Source organism: Colius striatus, chromosome 7 (assembly GCF_028858725.1).
Source record: "Colius striatus isolate bColStr4 chromosome 7, bColStr4.1.hap1, whole genome shotgun sequence".
In the NCBI taxonomy this organism is placed as follows: Eukaryota; Metazoa; Chordata; class Aves; order Coliiformes; family Coliidae; genus Colius; species Colius striatus.
In genome coordinates, this window is record NC_084765.1 from 20773214 (window position 1) to 20793229 (window position 20016).

The 20016-nt window shown below is 40.8% G+C and overlaps 1 protein-coding gene and 1 long non-coding RNA gene across 9 annotated transcripts in view; one reads left to right on the top strand and one right to left on the bottom strand.

Annotated features, from left to right (window-relative positions):
• The window catches only part of MYO9A (myosin IXA), a 198609-nt gene that overhangs the window by 113520 nt on the left and 65073 nt on the right, over window positions 1-20016 (top strand). For all 6 annotated transcript variants that reach the window (XM_062000449.1, XM_062000451.1, XM_062000452.1 and 3 more), the window contains one exon: window positions 16158-16292. In XM_062000449.1, the coding sequence (XP_061856433.1) occupies window positions 16158-16292 (135 nt within the window). The remainder of the gene's footprint in view (window positions 1-16157; window positions 16293-20016) is intronic.
• On the bottom strand, window positions 2979-19801 carry LOC133625842 (uncharacterized). 3 transcript variants are annotated; one of them, XR_009819106.1, is made up of 4 exons: window positions 19506-19801; window positions 18520-18608; window positions 8526-9031; window positions 2979-3200 (listed from the first exon to the last, which is right to left on the bottom strand). It is a non-coding gene; the product is annotated as an uncharacterized LOC133625842 (long non-coding RNA). The 3 variants fall into 3 exon arrangements; XR_009819105.1 differs by lacking the exon at window positions 2979-3200 and adding an exon at window positions 5839-7425; XR_009819104.1 differs by lacking the exon at window positions 2979-3200 and having other exon boundaries at window positions 8433-9031.

Genomic DNA, 20016 nt, shown 5'->3' on the forward strand with positions numbered 1-20016 from the left:
CTGGAGGAGACTGAGGGGGGAACTCATTAATATTTACAAATATCTAAAGGGTGGGTGTCAGGAGGTTGGGACATCCCTTTTTTCTATAGTAGCTAGCAACAGGACAAGGGGTAACGGGATGAAGCTGCAACACAAGAAGTTCCACTTAAACATAAGAAAAAACTATTTCACTGTGAGAGTGACATAGCAGTGGAACAGGCTGCCCAGAGGGGTTGTGGAGTCTCTCTCCTTGGAGGTCTTCAAGACCCACCCGGACATGTTCCTATGTGACCTGATCTAGGTGACCCTGCTTCTGCAGGGGGGTTGGACTAGATGATCTCTAAAGGTCCCTTCCCTGCCATTCTATGATTCTATAAGGTTAATTTTTCCTTGGTTAATATTTTAGACTGAATGCATCATTATTTTAAGAGGTATCTGCTGAGCCAGGAAGGGTGAAGCACCTCAAACATTACATTCTCAAAGTGGCTGGAGTAGAAGTTTTGTTGTAGCCGCAAAAGCCTGTTCTCCCACCATTTCCAGGAGCAATGCCAAATAGTTTTCCGCCTTGCGCATACAACTATAGGACCATATATAATGGAGGGGGGAAAAGGAAAATCTTGCTAACATGAGGTACTTTGAGGCAGTTGCTTCATAAGAACAATCAGAGAAGCTGAACAGGCTGTGACGTTGGTGTGTGCTGAGGTAACGCACCTATAACAAGCAGAAACGTGAGATTAGGAGGAAAAAAGGTTGTGATGGGAAAAACAAAACTGACACCATGCCAAACTGATTTCCCAAAGAGCTGATGGAAGGGCTGACATGACATTTCCTGTGACAGCAGGGACTGGATATTGTGACCCGGGATTCCAAAACCTCTCATGTATTCACTCATACTCATTGCTGACCCCCAAAAAACACAGATGTATGGATGCATCCATGCACATGCAGCTTGCCAACAACCCTTGACTTGTAAATTTTGGGCATGAGTCAGCATCATGTGGTTTTGTTGGGGAAGGGGGTGGTTGTACTTCAAAGCTGAAACCACAGCTACCAAAAGGGGGATTATTTTACTTGCTGCTAACATGACATTTGAATTATGCCATAGAACTGAAGTAGGCTTGTGATGTAACTGGTCCTTTATTTAACTCTATAGAAATGCTTGTGGATGTAATTGTAGACTGGAAATATATACATGCACATAAAATTTGGTAATATGCTTTTCCGACAAGAAAGGTTGTTAAAGTGGATGACATCCAGTCTATCTTCGAACTGCACATTCTTACTCTCCCTCTGTTTAATATTTTACCAAAAATGTCTTGTTCTTTCCTGACTTTTTTTTTCCAAGTTTTGCCTGGACTGTCAAGAAAAAAAAACCCAAACCACTGTTTGTGTATTTGTACAGTAAGTGGATTCATTTTGACAAGGAAATGTGTCTCAAAAAACTAATTATTTTTTTAATGATCCAATTAATTTTTCAAAATGTTATCTCTTCCATTGTATTTAAATACAAGATCAGACCCAGACACTATCACTTGCTTAGCAAGGCACAATGGTAGATATTTATGGGCCATTAAACTTTGATTCTCAGCAGACAAGAGCCAGAACAGCCCAAATTCATGCTGTTTTCCATCGTCACTTCTGCATATTAAGCCTTTGCGTGCCCAGACTCTTTTGCAGTGTAACCCTTCCTCCCACCCATCTCCCTGTATCAACTCACAAATTCCCAGTTTCCAGTTTCTTGAGCCTTTTTTTTCTTTCTTTTTTTTTCCCCCCAAATTCACATGATGTAGCGATAAGATCCAGGCCAAGCAGCAAGTGCTGGCAGCAGTGTTGCCCTTGCACAACAGCAGATCTATCCATGCTGGCAAATGCCCAGAACCCAGAGCTATAGGCTCCTACCAGCTGTGAGCTACAGTGAGTCAGTCCTGGGCTGCACGTGGGCCAGGTTTGCTGGAAGAGGAAAGTAATGCACAAAATAACAACAAAAGAGTTGACCTTCAGAGTCCTTTCTGAACATTGATTGATTTTCATGAGTCTACCAGAAGTCAAGAAAATGCAAGAATCCTGCTCATTTTCCAGGTAGAGAGGCTGAAGAAGAGAGTTTAAGTGCATTGCACAGAGCTGCAGAGAGCAGCTTCATTAAACATGGACTAGCCAATTTTGTCTCAAGTTTTCTATAGCATTGTCTCCTCACCCCTTTTTTTAGCCCCCTGGCTTAGATCCTTTCAGCACAGAGGGAGGAGATGCACCTGCCTAGGTCAGGCAGGGCTTAGGAATAGCTGATCCTTTGCCCTCAAGGAATAACATCACTGCCAGCGAGTGGCCAAGGGCATCCCAGGCTCTGGGGCTCTCACTGAGACACCAGCCAACAATTACCACTTTGTTCTGCCCTGGAGGAACTGAGACGATGCCATTTAATTTGGTTTTTCCTATGACTTCACAGTCTTCTTCAAATCCTTTTCAGCCTGTGCTTGAAGAAACCCCAGATGAGGATATAGGTTCTTAATCTCCAATAGATGGTCAAGTAACTGAAAGGTGATCTGGGAACGAGGGCATCTCTGGAGCCTAGGAATATACCCTTGATGCAAGGCAAGATCTCAGCATTTGGATGACATCTACTTGCTCCCTCACAGTGTCTCCTAAACACACTCGGTCTCTGATTCATGAAAGAAAAGTACTACATTGTACCTCACTGTGAAAGACTGCTAACTGCTGAGTTTTCAGTGGATGAGCAGTATGCAGCTCACCCTGCAGCAAATGTCCTGGCTTAATTCCAGCCCATGCTTCCTGCCAGTATTCCTCAGATATACTTTGAATATATTTTGAAATAATCCCACAAATTGTGAAGGTTCACAAGGTTGTCAAACGATGGATATTTGACAGAAGACTTTCTTACATGACAGTCATGTTTTGCCAAGGTAAAAGAAGACTCAAAACCATCTGAATCCAGAGTGTGTGGGAGAACTGCAGTTGGAGGAGAAAAACAAATACTGCATGAGTATGAATTTTTATTTCAGTGGTCATACACAGCTGTCCTATGCAGAACTGTCCCACCTGTGCAGAGCTTGTATGGCCTTCAGAAGTTGGCTTGAACAAAGCTATCATTTGTCTGGTTTTGGTAGCTCGGGATTTAGATGTGAAGACTGGAGGTTGTAGAACATGACAGTTAGATGCAGGTATGGCCCACACGTGAAACCCGGATCTGCTCTCCGCTCTGCATGCTGTGGAAACACATGCAGTCATCTCTACATCTGAATAAGTCCTTTGGCTGGGGCGAAGCAGCATTGCCCCAGCCACTTAGGTTTTTGGCAAGAAGGCTATTTATAGCTAGTTAAGTCTATTTAATTCCTGGTGGACCACATGGTTTTGGTGATAAGTGGGAAGAAGACCTAGATCGTAACAAAGTCCAATCACCAGGAGAAATTGGGACAATGGGAAAGGAGACAATTTTCTTATCCTAATGTATGTGTTTATTTGATGTCAACAGTAATGTCAAGATCAAAAGATGAAACTGGGTAAAAAAAACACCCAGCTGTCATTCTTGCACTGTTTTTCAAGGAAATGTTTGGAACATGTAAATCAGACCTTTGATATCCAAATATAGTTACATGTACAGTGAATTATTTTGGGAAAACACAGTGGGATTTGGCCTATCTCACTTGCTGACAGGATTCGTAGCATATTATTTCTGAACCAAGTTGTGAATAAGTTACTTGATAAGGCTTTGTTTGTGGTTATAGCAGTGCTTCTGTGTATCAGTTTCACTCTGTTTTCCTTGGTGTTCCCCTATCACTTTTACTTTATTTTATGTTCTTATGATCTCCTACAAACTGTCAGAAATATGACCTCTATTAATGAGGTTGGAGACTTTTCCTCTTCTTGAGAACTAGGTTACAAAACCTCAGAGAGTCTCTTATTTAATTCCCCTTCCATAAATTAGGTTAGGAATTGATAGAAGCTCGTCTTGTTGCTTAAAGTGATGATACAGTGTAGATCGTGGTGGACCAAAAAGCATTTCTTCCAAGTCTTTTTAAGCTTTTTCTGTTTGTTTCTTGTGAAGTGTCTTAACTTCTTCCTAAATAATCCTGTTACTGTTTTCAGTTGAGGTGCTGCGTACATGTGTCCAGTTCTGGGCTCCTCAGCTCAAGAGGGACAGATGATCAGGGGACTGGAACATCTTTCATATGTGGAAGGGCTGCGGGAACTGGGGCTGTTTAGTCTGGAGGAGACTGAGGGGAGATCTCATTAATATTTACAAATATCTAAATGGTGGGTGTCAGGAGGTTGAGGCATCCCTTTTGTCTGTTGTATCTAGCAACAGGACAAGGGGTAATGGAATGAAGCTGGAACACAAAAAGGTCCATTTAAACATAAGGGAAAACTATTTCACTGTGAGGATGACGGAGCCCTGGCACAGGCTGCCCAGAGGGGTTGTGGAGTCTCCTTCCTTGGAGGTCTTTAAGACCCGCCTGGACATGTTCCTATGAGACCTGATCTAGGTGACCCTGCTTCTGCAGGGGGTTTCTGTGTGAGGAAAGTTCATGGTTGAATTCCTGAAGAATTTATGGCCATGAAGAAAATTCAGTTAAATTTAATCAACTAGTTAATTCTTGGCTATCTGTCCATGGGAACAATTGCTGAATACCCAGGAGGTTTAATGTGCATCTGTTCATTATTTTTAGGTCACAGCTTCCAAATTTGTAGCAAATCAGTGCCTCTGGCTTCATATAATAGACCATTGTCTATCTTATAGTGATGGAGAACGGAGCAATTCTGTGAGATATAGTGATGATGTTTTTTGGATTGTTTTTGTTAGAAGTGTTTTACAGCATTCTCTTTGGAATATTGTAAGAAAAAAAAATTAAACACATTAAAAAATAGATATATATATTTTCCCCTGAATGTGAAGCAATTCCATTTGTGATTGCCAAAATATATCTCTGTGGTGAAATGACACCACCAACGTGCATTTGAGGTGACGTAAATCAGCTCCAGTGATTGCTGTTTATCAGTGGTTTGGGAATTGGAGAGCGTGTAGCTTCAAGACCGTCATTTGCCAAAAGCCCTTAAAAGTCATGTGCAGGGTTTAAATGTCACGGCTGTGACATTTTTAGAGAACTATGAGGCCACTTTTTGTCTTCTCAACCAGAAGGTGCTTACTAACCCAGGGTTCGCCCAAATTTTAAGAGTCCTTGTAGACCCTTTTCAGTACAGGAATTTTGCTGTAGATTTGATATACTAAGTGATACAGTCATTTGCTGCAGGCTTGTCCATACTATGAATTTGTTAATTTTAAATGTTAGTTTTGACAAAGGAACATTAACACACAAACTAGGCTTGAGTAAGTCTCAATTATAATACATCTTTGAATTATTTCCTTATGGCACTTTTTCAAAATGTGAATTTGAAACTGAAGAATTAGAAGGTTTGTACATGTAAAATTGCTTTCATGATTTTCTTTAAATATTGGTCTGCGAACATAATCTGAACAGCAGACAGGTTACATCCTTCTGTCATATGGTTTAGCAAAATAATTTCATATATGCATACCTCAATGGAAAGAAATTTTTTTCATCTTGCTGTACGAAGTGACTCTGTACTGGTAGATTTGTGCTGCTTTGTAATGAAAAAAACTGATATAACCCTTTTGCATAGGTACCATGACTTATTTTGTCCAGAAAGCAGAAAAACAGCTATCAGTTCCCAGTTTCTCATTTTCAGAAGTGTTACCAACTTAGATGCACTGAGCTCTTTCTTTTGGGATCTCTGCAATGCTGCCACCTCCTGCAACAGGGGGCAGAGGATCTGATTCACTGCAGAGCTCTGCCCTCATGTTTCTGGAATGAAACTCTCAAAAAAAAAAAACAAACCAACCCAAAAGCACGTCTTAAAATTTACAATCTGGAGTTGTGATGTGAGAAAAATGATGATTTTCCCTGTGTAACAATTGTGGAAGAATTAACCATCCTCGTTTCCTGTACACACAGTTTGTTACCTGCACCGATTTCCTTAATATAGATTTATTTATTTTTTTAGTTCTGTGCCTTTTACCTGTCTGAGCTGCTTTAATTTTGAATGTCAGCAAAAGGTTTAAAGTGTTCATTCATGGCAGTTGCTTAACCATTTCCAGAGAGCATCAGCACAGCGCTTGTGAGAGCTTGTGTCAGTAATTCCGTAAGGCTCCTGGAAGCATGAGTAGTTTATCTTCTAAGTCTTGTTTTTATAGATTGCAATAGAGACATTTCTCTAGAGTAATTTTAGGGAGCTCCTGAGAGCTGTAGAGAGAAGCTTGCATGGCCGTAGGATGGCTGGGATCAGCATTTGCTTTACAGAAGGGCAGTGTGACTGGAGCACTGGCATCATAGGTGAGAAAAAGTCCCTTTGTCTTGTTTCCATCATCATTTTTCCATGTATAATACAGAGATAACATGAGCTGCTAATTATACAAAATGTTTAAGAAGAATTGTTACTGAAATCTATTCTTAAGAAAGATGAAGTGGAAAATGTCAGCTTGTTAGACTCTCAATATATCTGTGAACAAAAGGGTTGCCATGTCCATTGGGACAAGCAGGAGAAGGAACCTTGACCCTTGGGAAGCAGCAAGTGACAGCAGATCCCTTTACCAGTCTTAGTCCTTGGTCCAGTGGCTTCCCATTTTCCATTTTCTGACCAAAGCTGTTTCTCATGGGCACTTTGTCAAGTGATGTAAACTTCTGGGAAGTTGACCAAGGAACTTCAGTAGTCATCCATGTCATGACATGGGGAGAGGTGAGGAGGTAGAGCCTGTCTAGCCCTGAAACAGGGAGAAAAGCCTAGACAAATGGTAAAGTAGCCAAAGGCCTCTTGGAAAAATGGGTTAGAGCCTTATCATTGTGATTAAATGTTTTTTTCAATTGTGTTTTCACTTATTCTGGTAGCCAAAGTCCGTATTATACAAAGCTTCAACTCACAAGTTGGGTTGCGGCTCTGCCCACAGCAGCTGTGTCTGTTCTAGCTGTAGGTGGTTCTCTGGTCAGCTGTTGAGCACAGAAGGAATATTTTCCACCCACATTATTTGAGCTGTTGAAAATGGATGAACTGCAGCATAGAGATATATGGGTAGTCTGGTTTATGTTTGTGGCAGGCTAGGCTTATGAAGGTAGTCTTACAAAATCCAGACTGCAGATAAAATCAATAGAATTGAACCCAGGATGCCTGGCAGCTCTCAGGTGGAGAGCAGGGTATGCTTCTCCTCAGTGCTTGAGGCTTGGTTGGTTTGACCAATGCTAATGGTTTTACCTCTTAATGTTTTTATGTAATTGGTTGTAATGTGTGAACAGAGCCTGTGTACAATTGAGATGGCTTTGGTTAGATCCCAGAGTGTGATTCACTGGCAGACTGCTGGTGGAGCTCTTCATGTATGTATCCTTCAGGCTCTTCACTCTTTTTCTGATGACAGCAGGCCTGCTAGATGGACACAGTATGAGTTCTAGTATAATTAGTCATTAGTAACTTGTTTAACAGAACAGTGGTATAGAGGCTTGGAAGTTACAGCAGAAATTACACCTACTCAAGCTGGTTTTTCACCCTGGCTTGCTGTGTCCATGAGGTTTATCTACTGTCACAGTCCCGTCCCTCTGTGCCAAATCTGACAGGAAGAATGTTCACATTATATGAAAAATAGTAGCTACACAAAGGAGAAATGTCCACATTTCTACTCTGTTTAAAGGAAGGAAGGAGAGTCTGAGCTGGGGAGTGATGAGTTACACATGTCTGTGGGCCAGCATACATTTGGCCAGGGGTCCACAGCTGCCACTTGCCTGGCTTGTATGGGGGAAGCGGGGTTTGTTTGGGAGGAGAGGAGGTGGGCAGGTGATTGCAAAGCAAGCTGTGTTCACAGTAATGTTGGCCTCATTTTTTGTCAACATAGAAAACCTTGGTGCACCCATGTCTTGTTGAATGTGTCAAGGTCATTGTAGGTTAGAGGGGAGATGAGAGATCAAATGGACTTTAACTCTTCAATTTGAAGAAAAGGCTGGAGTGAAGTTTACAAAATCATCAAAGTGTTGGGAAAAGGCAATTTGGAACTGTAACTCACCAAGTTGTGCCATTTATATTATGGGGTATGGATTTAGTAAAAGAAAACACTTGTCAGGAGCTCCTAGGAACCATTCTGGGAGGCTGTGAGGGATCATGGTGCCAATAGGTTCAATATAAAAGTTGGCTGAGTATCTGTTTACACATCTCTTGCCCATGAGCTAAAGAGATCACAGAGGTGCCTCTCAATCTCCCTCATCCTCTGGGAGGATGGTAGAAAAGGGTAAAAGAACATAGAAGAGCCATGCTGACATACCTAGGAGTCACTGGAGAAGAGTCAGAGATCATTCAGATCTGAGCTTGTAGTTAGGTTATTGAGTTCTAATCAGTAAGTTTAGGTGGGTAAAATATTTAATAAATGCAAAGGATTGGTGGTCAATACTCAAAATTAGTACAGAATGCAAAGATTATTGCTTAAGCTTACTATACATGTCTTAAATTTTACATACATCCAAAAAAATGTCACTTACCAACCTGTAGAAGTTTGCTGTCAGGTAAGGGATCTCTCAGCCTTGAGAGGTGGCCCTATTCCTGGGGAGATGCCTGCTGCTCAGCCAGCTGCTAGGAGGGAGAGGTCCATGGGCCTTAATGCCTCTAGATACTTACAGCGCCAAGTAGTTAATTTGTAGATAGGTTTCCTATTGTGTTTATACAGTTTTTTGTACTGTGTTTATACAGTTGGATGCTTATCAGCCCAGTCTCCAGCCAAACAAGGTGGGTTTGGGTTTTGATGCTGAGTTCTCACTGATAGCCTCACACAGTAGGATTACCTTCAGTTAGGCTTACGTGCTGTGCACCTGCCTGGTCCAGAGTTCAGCTCAGATAGGAGGACTGCATCTGTCACACCAGGATGGGATGTCCTGCTGCCATGGTTGGAGATGCTGGGCTGGGAGGAGGGTTGGGCAGGCCCTGTAAAGCATTTCACGTGTCCTGATGGCAGGATTGTTGAAGGATCCGCAATCACAGAAAAACTTATCTAAACAGGAATGCAGATAAGCAGACACTTCTTTATTATGCAGCACTGGGAAACATGGGGGATAGCTCCTCCAAATGTGCTTCCTGGTTAGTTACCATTTTCAAGGCTTTTATACACTTACCAGTCTCTTTGTTTTAGTAACAGCTAAGGTAACCTAACAAATACATATGCCAGGGTCTTATCTAAACAGGTCCCAGGGTCTTGTCTTAACAGGTCCTTATCAGGTGTGGTATGTAACTCTTGCAGTTTGATCCTTATGTGATTCAAATGAATACTTAATCAGTAGGTGATTGAGCTGTTTACAGGTGCTTAGCTAATTGATTAAACTATTACCAAGTGCTTAACAAGTGCTTATTATTATATTGTTATTGTGATGTTAAGTTGTTAACTAAAATAATATCTGTAACATTTCCCCCCTTTGGAAGTATTGATAATCATATTCCAATACTTTCACTCTTTTATTTCTCTTGTTGCCATAACAAAACCATGGCTGTCATATGGTAGTGGATTACCTTTGAATGGATCATTGTCTCTTGACAGTGCTGTCAAGATTCTATTGCTCCATCGTGTTCTTTGTATTATTTCTCTTTTGATGCAACAATATGTCAAATAGATTGGCAGAAGCATTATAATCAATAGCAGAAGTGTTTCAATCAGTGACTTCATCCAGGATTTTAAGTCCAGGCCCAGTCCCTCAAAAACTTTATCTATCCAGCTTGTGTTCATGTCTTCCCTTTTCTATGTGTGTTTCCTTTTCTGGTTGATCTAAATTGTGTTCTACATCTGTGGTAAAGTTTGGAATGTGTATGCAACAATGGTCTACTCTGTCTTTTAGGAAGCCACACACCCCATGTTCCTTCAGCAACAGCATGTCCAGAGTCATTCTATTTTGTAACGCCATTCTAGAGGTAGCCTGTAATTGTAAATTCAGTTACTTAACTCCCTTTCTTGTCACGTTTGCCAATCGTTCAGCCTACCCAGTCAATCAATAGAAGCACTCTCTATTTCGGTAGGATGGCTATAGGATTTAAGAGAGATTCTAGTGCCCAGCCAAATTTTACTCCAGTACCTGGATCATTCCAATCCCTGAAAGGGAGATTTTTTTCCAAATTTGGCATAGTGCAGGCAATCCCAAAGTTATTTGTTTGACTTTTCCATCTACTGGCAGGTGAGATGACCATGTGCCATCACTCATAGTGCAGACCAAATGTCCTGGGCTTTGAATCATATATCTTTGGCAGCTAACTCTCCAGATGCTGGTCACATTTAAGTTGTTCTTCAGTCCTCTGCATAACCAAGCAATCTTCAAGACCATTGCCAATTGGCACACTGAACTGCTTGGCTCACTGTGCTGCAATTGTGTATTTGTCTGCATTCCCACCAAGGAAACTTTTTCTCCTTTCTCTTGTCGAAGTACCTCTATCTAATACTAACATGCTTACTGAAAATTCAAGTCCATCCCATTCAAAGCACCAAGATGTCTTAGCCATGTGTCTAAATTATAAGTTTACACTAACACCCCAAACTGAATTCCATTCCTCCTCCCTGTTTGCTATTCTGTAAACCTGTTCACATTTCCATTCCATAGTCATTCGAGACACATTCCTTATTTTTGGTTCATCATATCTGCAGCACCCAACATCTCCAAATTTTCCTATGGCGGTAAATTGAAAGTTTAGCAATTTATAACAACCTACTCTATTACTGGGGGTTGTCCATTGCTTTCTAATGTAATCTACCCTGTCTTGCCAGCCTATCACTGGTTTTTGTTTACAGTGTGCAGTCCCATTTTTCTGTCATGGTTTGACATGACAGCCTTTTCTGGTAAGGGGGATGGGGCTGTAAAGATGGTTCCTGTAAGAAGCTGCTCACAACTCTCCCCAGCTCTGAGCCAGACCCACTTCTGGGGCTGAGTCAATTAGACACCTCCACGATCACTTTTTAAGAAGAAGCCGGAAGAGGAGGTTTCTTCCTCCATCTTCTTCCTGGTTTTTTTCCTTCTTCTGCCCCTTCTTCTTTTTCTGGCTGGTGGTGGTTCAAGGAGTAGGAACAGTGAGAGAAACAACCATGCAGACTCCAAGGTCAGTGATGAAACAGTGGAGGAGGTGCGTTGTAGCAGAGACTCCCCTGCATTCCACGGAGAGAACTGGTGAAGCTGAGATTTATTTTCATTTCTTTAAAGACCCTGCATCGGCGGTAGAGACTCATTTTGATAATGATCCTGTATTAGGGGCAGAGACTCATTGTGCTAAAGCTGGCCCCGGACCAGGGGCAGCGATTCACTTCACTGAGGGCTCTGAGCCAGGGACAGTGATTTTTTTCTTTAAAACTATGGCCGGAAGAGGCCTTGTCCCGAAGGAGGGGCCCTTTATCACCGTGGCTGGAGCAAGGCCCTGTCCCAAGGAAGGGACTCAGTATCCACAGCTGTAACTGTGGAGAGGAACCCACGACAAAGCAGCTCATTAAACTTATGCCCAGAAGAGGCCAAGTCCCAAGGGAGGGACCCTCTATCTGCTGAAACTGCAACCATGGCGAAGAATCCACGCCAGAGATATTCACCAAGGACTGTGTCCCGTGTGAGGGACCCTGTATCAGCAGAAGCTGCAGCTGTTGGGAACAACCCACACCAGAGAAGTTCGTTAAGGACTGTGTCCCAGGGGAGGGCTCCTTAGGAATCACTACTGTTCTGGTGAGAATGATTGCCATTTGTGAGACCGTATGTTGTGCTACTTTCCTAGCAGTCTGATCTGCTAATCTGTTTCCATCAATTATCTTTGAGTTCCCTGTCTGATGCGCTTTACAGTGCATGATTGCCACTTGAACCAGTTCCTGCACTGCCGCTAGCAGTTACAAGACTTCCTTTTGATGCTTCGTGTTTGTTCCCTGGGAGGACAGTAGTCCTCTTTCTTTCCACAGGGTGCCATGGACATGTACTACTCCAAAAGCATATTTTGAATCAGTCCAAATATTAACTCGTTTTCCTTTACTCGATTCCAAAGCACATGTCAATGCAATCAGTTCTGCCTTCTGTGCAGAAGTTGTACTTGGCAATGCATTTGCTTCTATTACCATGTTTTTGGTTGTTACTGCATATCCCGCGTGGCGAGTTCCATTCAAAACAAAGCTGCTGCCAACTGTGAACAGTTCTTATTCAGGGTTCTCGAGAGGATCATCCTTCAGGTCCTCTCTGCTGGAATATGTACGTTCAATGGTTGCAGTGCAGTTCTATTCCAGTTGTTGCTCTTCCAGTGAAATGCTCAGAAACACTGCAGGATTTAGAAGGTTAGTTGTTTTCAACACTACATCATCCTGCTCAGTGAGAATTACCTGGTATTTCATCATTCGGCTCGGGAATAACCAATGTCCACCCTTATGCTCCAAGACTGTTGTTATCATATGTGGGACATAGATTGTAATAGTCCTTCCCAAAGTCAGCTTTCTTGCTTCTTGGATCAATGTGACAGTTGCAGCTACTGCTCGTAGGCAAGAAGGCCATCCCCTGCTCACCAAGTCCAGTTGTTTGGAAAAATATCCCACCAGTCTCTTCCAGCTTCCTAGTTTCTGTGTCAGAACTCCTAGAACCAAATGCTGTCATTCATGAACAAATAACTGAAAGTCTTTGGTTAAATCTGGCAAGCCTAAGGCTGGGGCTGTCATCAAAGCTATTTTAAGCTTCTGGAAAGCTTCCTGTTGTTCTTTTCCCCATGTAAAAGGGGTAGATTTTTGGGCTTCATATAATGGTTTGGCTATAAGACCATAATCCATGATCCAGAGCCTGCACCATCCCATCATTCCCAAAAATGCCCACAACTCATGCACAGTGCGTGGTTCCGGAATGGCACAAATCGCTTCCTTTCCATTTGTGCCCAGCCTCCATTCTGCTTTTGAAATCTCAAGGCCCAAATACATCACTGTTTGGCGTGCTATTTGAGCTTTTTCTTGTGATACTTTATACCCATTTAGTCCCAAAAAGTTTAGAAGTTCAGTGGTTACCTGTATGCAGACTGACCTTCCGTTGTGGCAATTAAAATGTCATCCACGTATTGGAGAAGCAAATGCTCTGGTCTCGGTGTCACCGTCTTTTCATTAGTCCAAGTTTCCAGTTCTTTTGCTAGTTGTCTTCCAAAGATAGTCAAGCTATTCTTGAATCCTTGGGGTAGCCGTGTCCATGTTAACTGTACCTTAGGTCCTGTTTGGGGCTTTCCCACTCAAAAGCAAATACTTTACAACACTCCTTTTCCAAAGGGATACAAAAGAAAGCATCTTTTAAATCAAGCACTGTAAACCACTGATACTTTTCTCTCAGAGCTGTGAGTAAGGTATGGATTTGCTACAACTGGATGTATATCTTTCACAATCTGATTTGTGGATCTTAAATCCTGAACTAACCTGTATTCTCCATTTGATTTCTGTACTGGTAAAATAGGTGTATTTTACTCACATTCTTCTAAAATTTGATATTTCAAAATTTATCAATTAGTACTTTTAATCTTTGTTTTGCCTCAGGTTTTGTTGGGTATTGTCTCACTCTGGCCGATTTTACTTTTTCTTTTATTCCAATTTTTACTGGTTGTGCCAATTTTGATTTTCCTGGAATTTCAGTTTCCCATACTATTGGGATTACTGCATCATTCACCTTTGGAGGTAATTCTAACACCTTTGTTTTTTCTTTTATCATCAATATTTGTCCTGTCTTTGATTGAGGTATTTTTAGTAACAAGTCTCCCTGTTCAAAGACAATTTGCACATTTAATTTAGACAGCAAGTCCCTCCCCATCAAGGGTATGGGACATCCTGGAACATACAAAAATTCATATGTTGTAATTTTGTTTCCAAATTTCAGATCCAGGGGTTGCAAAAATGGCCAGTTTTTTAGTTTTCTTTTTTTTTTTTCCTTTCCCTGTGGCTCCGACAAGATTTGCTGGTTTGGTTCCTGTTGCTCCTCTAGATGTATTTAAAACTGAATATGTTACTCCCATGTTTATATTGGGTTCTAGTCTCTGGGTTTTTTTTTTTCTTTCTCATTTTATCTGGGTCCTTCTTATAGGAGTCAGTTAATTTTTTTCTCAGAGAATTAAATCGGGAAGCAAGAAAGGCACTTTCTTATATACTGGTTCCCTCTGCCTAACCCCTCGCCTTAATGGGGCAATCGTATGTCATTTGACTTTAGATTTTAAGGGGATCTTTAAGGTTTTCCACATCACTACTATCTGGACACGGCTGGGAGCCCTTGAACCAGCACTCCGGGATGTATCTGTCAGGTTGCTGGGTCCCTGTTCAGGTTCATGTTGGGGAGCGGGTAAGTGAGAGAGGGTGTATATATAGGAACAGCCCTCTCCCTTTAAGAGTCAAACGTTTAAGATACGTTTTTGCTGCAGTACATGTGAAGCAATGGTTTTGAACCTTTTGTTTTTCTACTGTGAGTGACATTACCCAATTTATTCATTCAGATTCTTTCTGCCATTCAGATTTTTCTCTTAAATAAAAGAACAGATTTACATATGGGACTTTATCTCACTTTTCCTCGCTGTTATAAAACAAGATTAATTGCAAGATAGTATTATAACTTAGTATTCCATTCAGGGGCCACAATTCCTCATCATCCAGAGCATACATTGGCCACGTATGATTGCAATATTCAATAAGCTGCTTTTAAAACAAATCATTATGTATTTCTTTCCAGTGAGCCAAAAGGCAGCCCAAAGGAGAGGTTTTTGGCACAGGGCCCTTATTGTTAGAATCTCCTCCCCTAAACAGGTTTGATCATTTAGATACCATAGCCAAAAATTATTATGTCTTTCAAATACAGAGACTTAAAGGCACAGTTCAATATTTCTGCACGTGATTACAGTATTCTATGAATTGATCTTTACAAAAATCACCCTTAAATTCCTTCCAATGTGCTAAAAGAATAGCTCCTCCAAATGTGCTTCATTTCAAGGCTTTTATACACTTATTAGTCTCTTTGTTTTAGTAACAGCTAAGGTAACCTAACAAATAGATATACCAGGGTCTTAACAGGTCGTTATCAGGTGTGGTATGTAACTCTTGCCGTTTGATCCTTATGTGATTCAAATGAATACTTACTTAATCATTAGGTGATTGAGCTATTTGCAGGTGCTTAGCTAATTGATTAAACTATTACCAAGTGCTTAACAAGTGCTTATTATGATATTGTTATTGTGATGTTAAGTTGTTAACTAAAATAACCTGTAACATGGTGGCTGTGCTGAAGCACAGTGCCTTGCAACAGCTTTCACTGGAAATGAGGCTTGGTTCCCATCCCTACTCAGAGACCTTTGTTTGTGACAAGCAGTGGCTGGGTCTTCCAAGAGCAGAGAAGTCAAGACAGAAAAGGAGCTTTTGTTTTATTTGCTCAACAGCTCTGTTGCCAACATTTTTACTTATGAGGGGACCTCAGGATGGATTTGAACCCTCTTCTGCAGCATTGTTATTATTTTTGCATTACTTTACATCACTTTTAGTCAGGTGAGAATGACTCAACATTTCAAAACTTCAGTCCATCAGGTCATGAGTCTCAGTAGCAGATAGTCATCTTCCATTGGATATGCAAGGTGGATATTTTGTATTTGCTAGTTTTACTTCTGACCAGAATTATTTTATTTCATTGCAATGGATTATTTCCATGCAAATCCCTGCTGTAGAGATCTTTAGAAGGTTTGCAGGTAGAGTATGTTTGCTTAGATACCCTGCACTTACATTGTAGGCACGTTTTAGTGGACTATCTTCACAGGGTAAGCCTGTTTTTTCCAACCCTACCTCTATTTTTCCCCTCAAAAGACAAATACTATCTTAGATCAAGTAGAATCACTTGGAACTGGGTTCGAGTTTCTTCAAAGATTGCAATTGGTCTATAAATTTTTTAAAAAACCTCTAACAGGATTTTTTGTTTAGAAAAATGCCATCTATCCAGATATCTAAAGTTACATGGTGTCTTTCTGATGTAGGTGTAAGTTTTCCAGATAGCATAACGTCAAAAATCCCAGTAAAAAAAAATCCTCTTATGAAGTAAATTCAGCTCAGTATGCTTTTGAGTTTGTACTGTCAAATAATCTATTTACTTTATAGGGTTTTATTCTCATCCTCATTCTTACTTCTCTTGCAGACTTTATCCATTGGAGTACTTGATATTTTTGGTTTTGAAGACTATGAAAACAACAGTTTTGAACAATTCTGCATTAACTTTGCCAACGAGCGCTTGCAGCATTACTTTAACCAGCACATCTTTAAACTTGAACAGGTAGGTCTGGAAATACTTATTCTATGATGCCAATGAGTCTTGGGATGAATTTGTGACACTGGTAAAGTTATTAAATTGTCTCTTTAATCCTTTATGTTAAGAAATGTACACTGAATTACTAAAATTTATCTTCTAATTTACCATATTACTTACTGCTACGTGTTAAGTAAAGTCCAGCCAGAGATTTGCAGATTTAAAATAAATGTTTTGGTATACAAGTATCACCAAACCTCATGAAGCACTTAGCTGTTATTTGTTTGTCTCCTTGATGTGTAGTCTCAGGGCTAATCTGTGGTCCATTTCTTTCTTGCCTTTGCCTAGTCTTGGTGCTGTGTCACTTAATATCACATAAAGTTATTTTTCGATATCTATTCAAAATGCCACCCCAATCTTCTGGTGTTTTTTTGCTTTCCAGTGTCAATTGATTGAGAAGGAGGGAGGGAGAGAGGGGAAATGTCACTCTCATACATGTTCTGCAAGATCAGACTTGCGGTCCCTTACAACCTCCAGTAGCCATGGCAGATTGGGGAAGGTTAAACTTTTAAGCTTTACTTTCCAGCCTCAAATTAACGTGCTGTAAGAGAGATAACAAAAATCCAGGCCGTAATTTAGCGGGTAACATAAACAACAAGATGGCATAGTCTGTTAATTAGGGTGAGAGGAGGGTTCTCCAAACATCATTTGTTATCTGACCACAAGCAGGATGGAAAACTGCTAAAGTACTTGTTGTTTCATAGATGCACAACATCTCATTGGGCTGTATGATACAATAATTATGTTATGGAGCATCCAAATATCATTTTTTTAAGTACCAGTCTGCATGCTCTTCCTTCCAGTGAAATTCTTTGGGTGAGGTCAAGGGAAATCCTCATCATTCATTTTGGTAGAGCTAGTATTTATGAGCAGTGCTCTGCAGCCTGAGTACAGCTGAGATCAAAGAATTAAACCAGCCCTTGCAGAAAACCTGATAGTTCATTTTGGGCCTCAGTAGTGTTAACAAGAAATCTGAAAAGTCAGACAGAGCAGTCTCCTTGAATATGAAGATGGTAAAAAATAAGCAGTATAGTCCTGAGTGCATCACTTGGGGCACATTTGCTCTCAAGTTCAATGCTTCTCTGTTACCTCTCTCTTTTTTTTTGGTCAACAAGGTGGAGCAGAGCTGGGCAAACCTATTTTAATTAGTTTTTAATTGATCTTTGGATGCTGATGCACCCTACTCAATAGGTGATCTAAAGAGTTAATGGGAAAAATTGTCTGTGTTTCTGGGAACAGGTCTATTTTACCATTATCCACCGTAAAAAGGCAAGCTAAATAACTATTGCAAAGCCAATATAGCTTATTTTTTTCTATAAAGGTAACTGATAGACTTTGTAGAAGAGTCTTGAGGAGGCAGAACCCTTCCTGAAAGATGGCAAGAGATGATACCTCAGTGAGATGGGATTTCAGGGCATTTGTTCTTTGGCAGCCTCCACTGTCTTTGCAGGAATGAGCCGAAATACTGTCATCCATAAGGGAATTTCTATGCTTGGGCTGGGATTTCTTTGCAGCTCAGAGCTCCTCCCCGAGCCCTGGGTATATGCAGAACTCCTAATTGCAGCAATCTGTAATTCTCCTTGGACTGGCTTATAACCAGTGACCTAATTAGCTTTCTCCTATAAATCTGTCTAGCACATGAAATCATTAAAGTCAGTGTTTGCATGGATGAGAGGAGCAGTTGTGGAGACAGCCGATTGCAATGGGCTCGTTCCAATTCTTAATGCTGGAGCATGTCATCTGTCTGGGGCTGGAGCACTGTGAGCTCTGCTGGTGGAAAATACAATCATTTCTACATAGTTTACTTCCTATAAATATTAATAAGCTCTACAGCTGCATGAGCATGAATTCCTGGGTAAATTATTATTTGTATGGTTTAATAATTTACTTTTTCTCATCTTGGAGCTACATGCTGCACATGGAGGAGTCGGTATGATGGAAAGCAAACCGATGATAGATATTTGGGTCTTGGGTGTCAAGAATATCTTTTCTTCCTAGCTGGCCCAAAGATGACCTGCTTTTTCATGATAGTTCTCAGTCTACAGATGACAACTAGGTAGTCAATACTGTGTTTCAAGATGGCAAAATAGGTATATTCATTTGAACTGTGAATTTCTTAAGATATTAGTGGATTTACAGAAGATCATTTAATGTTGTGATGACTGAAAAACTAGTGGGTGTTGGTGATTGGTACCTGAACTGTGGAGGGATCCTCCTCTGCATCTTGTATCTTCAAAGCTTGCAGGAGGCAGAAGACAGATTACTGAGATCTGGGTGCTTCTGCTAAAAGAAATTACAAGTTTAAGTATTTGCTGAGGCTTTTTCTTAAAACTGTAATAGAATTTGTGTGCAAGAACGATATTTAGCCATGATGTAACTGTTGCTATGGCACACTGCTGATGTTATGGAAACCAAAATACCTACCACAAAACCTTCTAACAGAGGCATGGGGGTTTTTGTAACCTTTCTTTTCTTTTTTTTTTCCCTCTTGGTGAAATCTAATACAATGCCTTGTGAACTTTTTTTAAAACCTTCTGTCTGAGGACAACACTATTTCCAGCGGTTTGCAAACAACCAGACAGTGCATCTTCAGGCGGTCTGGCTTCAGCCCAATCCCTCCTATAAATACAGCTGCTGTCGCACTGCATACTGAGAGTCTTTGCAATAGCAATCTCATCTCTCTGAGCCAACCAGCAGAATGAGGATAAGACATCTCTGCCTGCTATTTAAAGTAAAATGGGAGGAAAAGGCAAAAAATGGTCAAGATTAAAATTCTGCCTTGAATTTCTTTATCACTTTCTTTATAAACCAGCTGTTCTGGATTGCTAAGGAAGATTTAGTTGATGATTCATGATACATGGGAATACACTTTAGCAGATGATGGAAGAGGAGAAGAAAGAAAAACCCCAACCCAGGTGTTAAAGTCCAGGTTCATAAATCCTGGGCTGTTTGCATAGGCAAACTCTTGGATTCATGCCAATGATGATCTATTAATCTAGACAGATTTCTATTTTAATAGAACTTTATTCTATTAACATATATTCTATATTTTAATATTAATTTTAATATCTTAATATTAATATATTAAAAATGCTATAATACAGAATTTAGATTTTTTTCTATTTTAGTCTAGAATAGATTTCTAGCTGTTGCAGGAGTTGTAACTTAAATCCAGCCTACCCCATTATGGAGCAAGGATAGTTTTCTCCTTGGGTTTGTGGGATGGAGGTTGGATGTGGAGCTGTAGCTGGTAGCTGCAAATTTTGCCTGATGTGGCACTTGCTGTGATGGCAGGTAGATGGAGAGTCCTTCATTAGGCTCCCCATGAAGTGCAGACGTGTTTAGCTCTTCCAGACAGCATGGTCTCATCCCTCCCTTGGGCTGGCAACTTCAGGCAAAATGTCTCCATGTCTCTTGGACTCATCAGGTGTTGTCAGAATATCGCACCTTAGCAGTGGTTCTCTGTTCCCTGGCAGCTGCTCCCAACCCATGTCTTCCTCGAGCGGCCTCTTCTGCAGAGCAGATAAGCTCGAAGCTGCTGCAGTGTTCAGATAAAACCCGGGTGCTTCTGGGAGAGGAAAACAGAATTTTTGCTTTGCAGCTTCTTTTTTTCCCTTTGATTTAAGGCATTGCATGACATCATTGCTGTGTGTGAAGATGCAGTTTGGAGGTCACCAGTAACATAGCACCC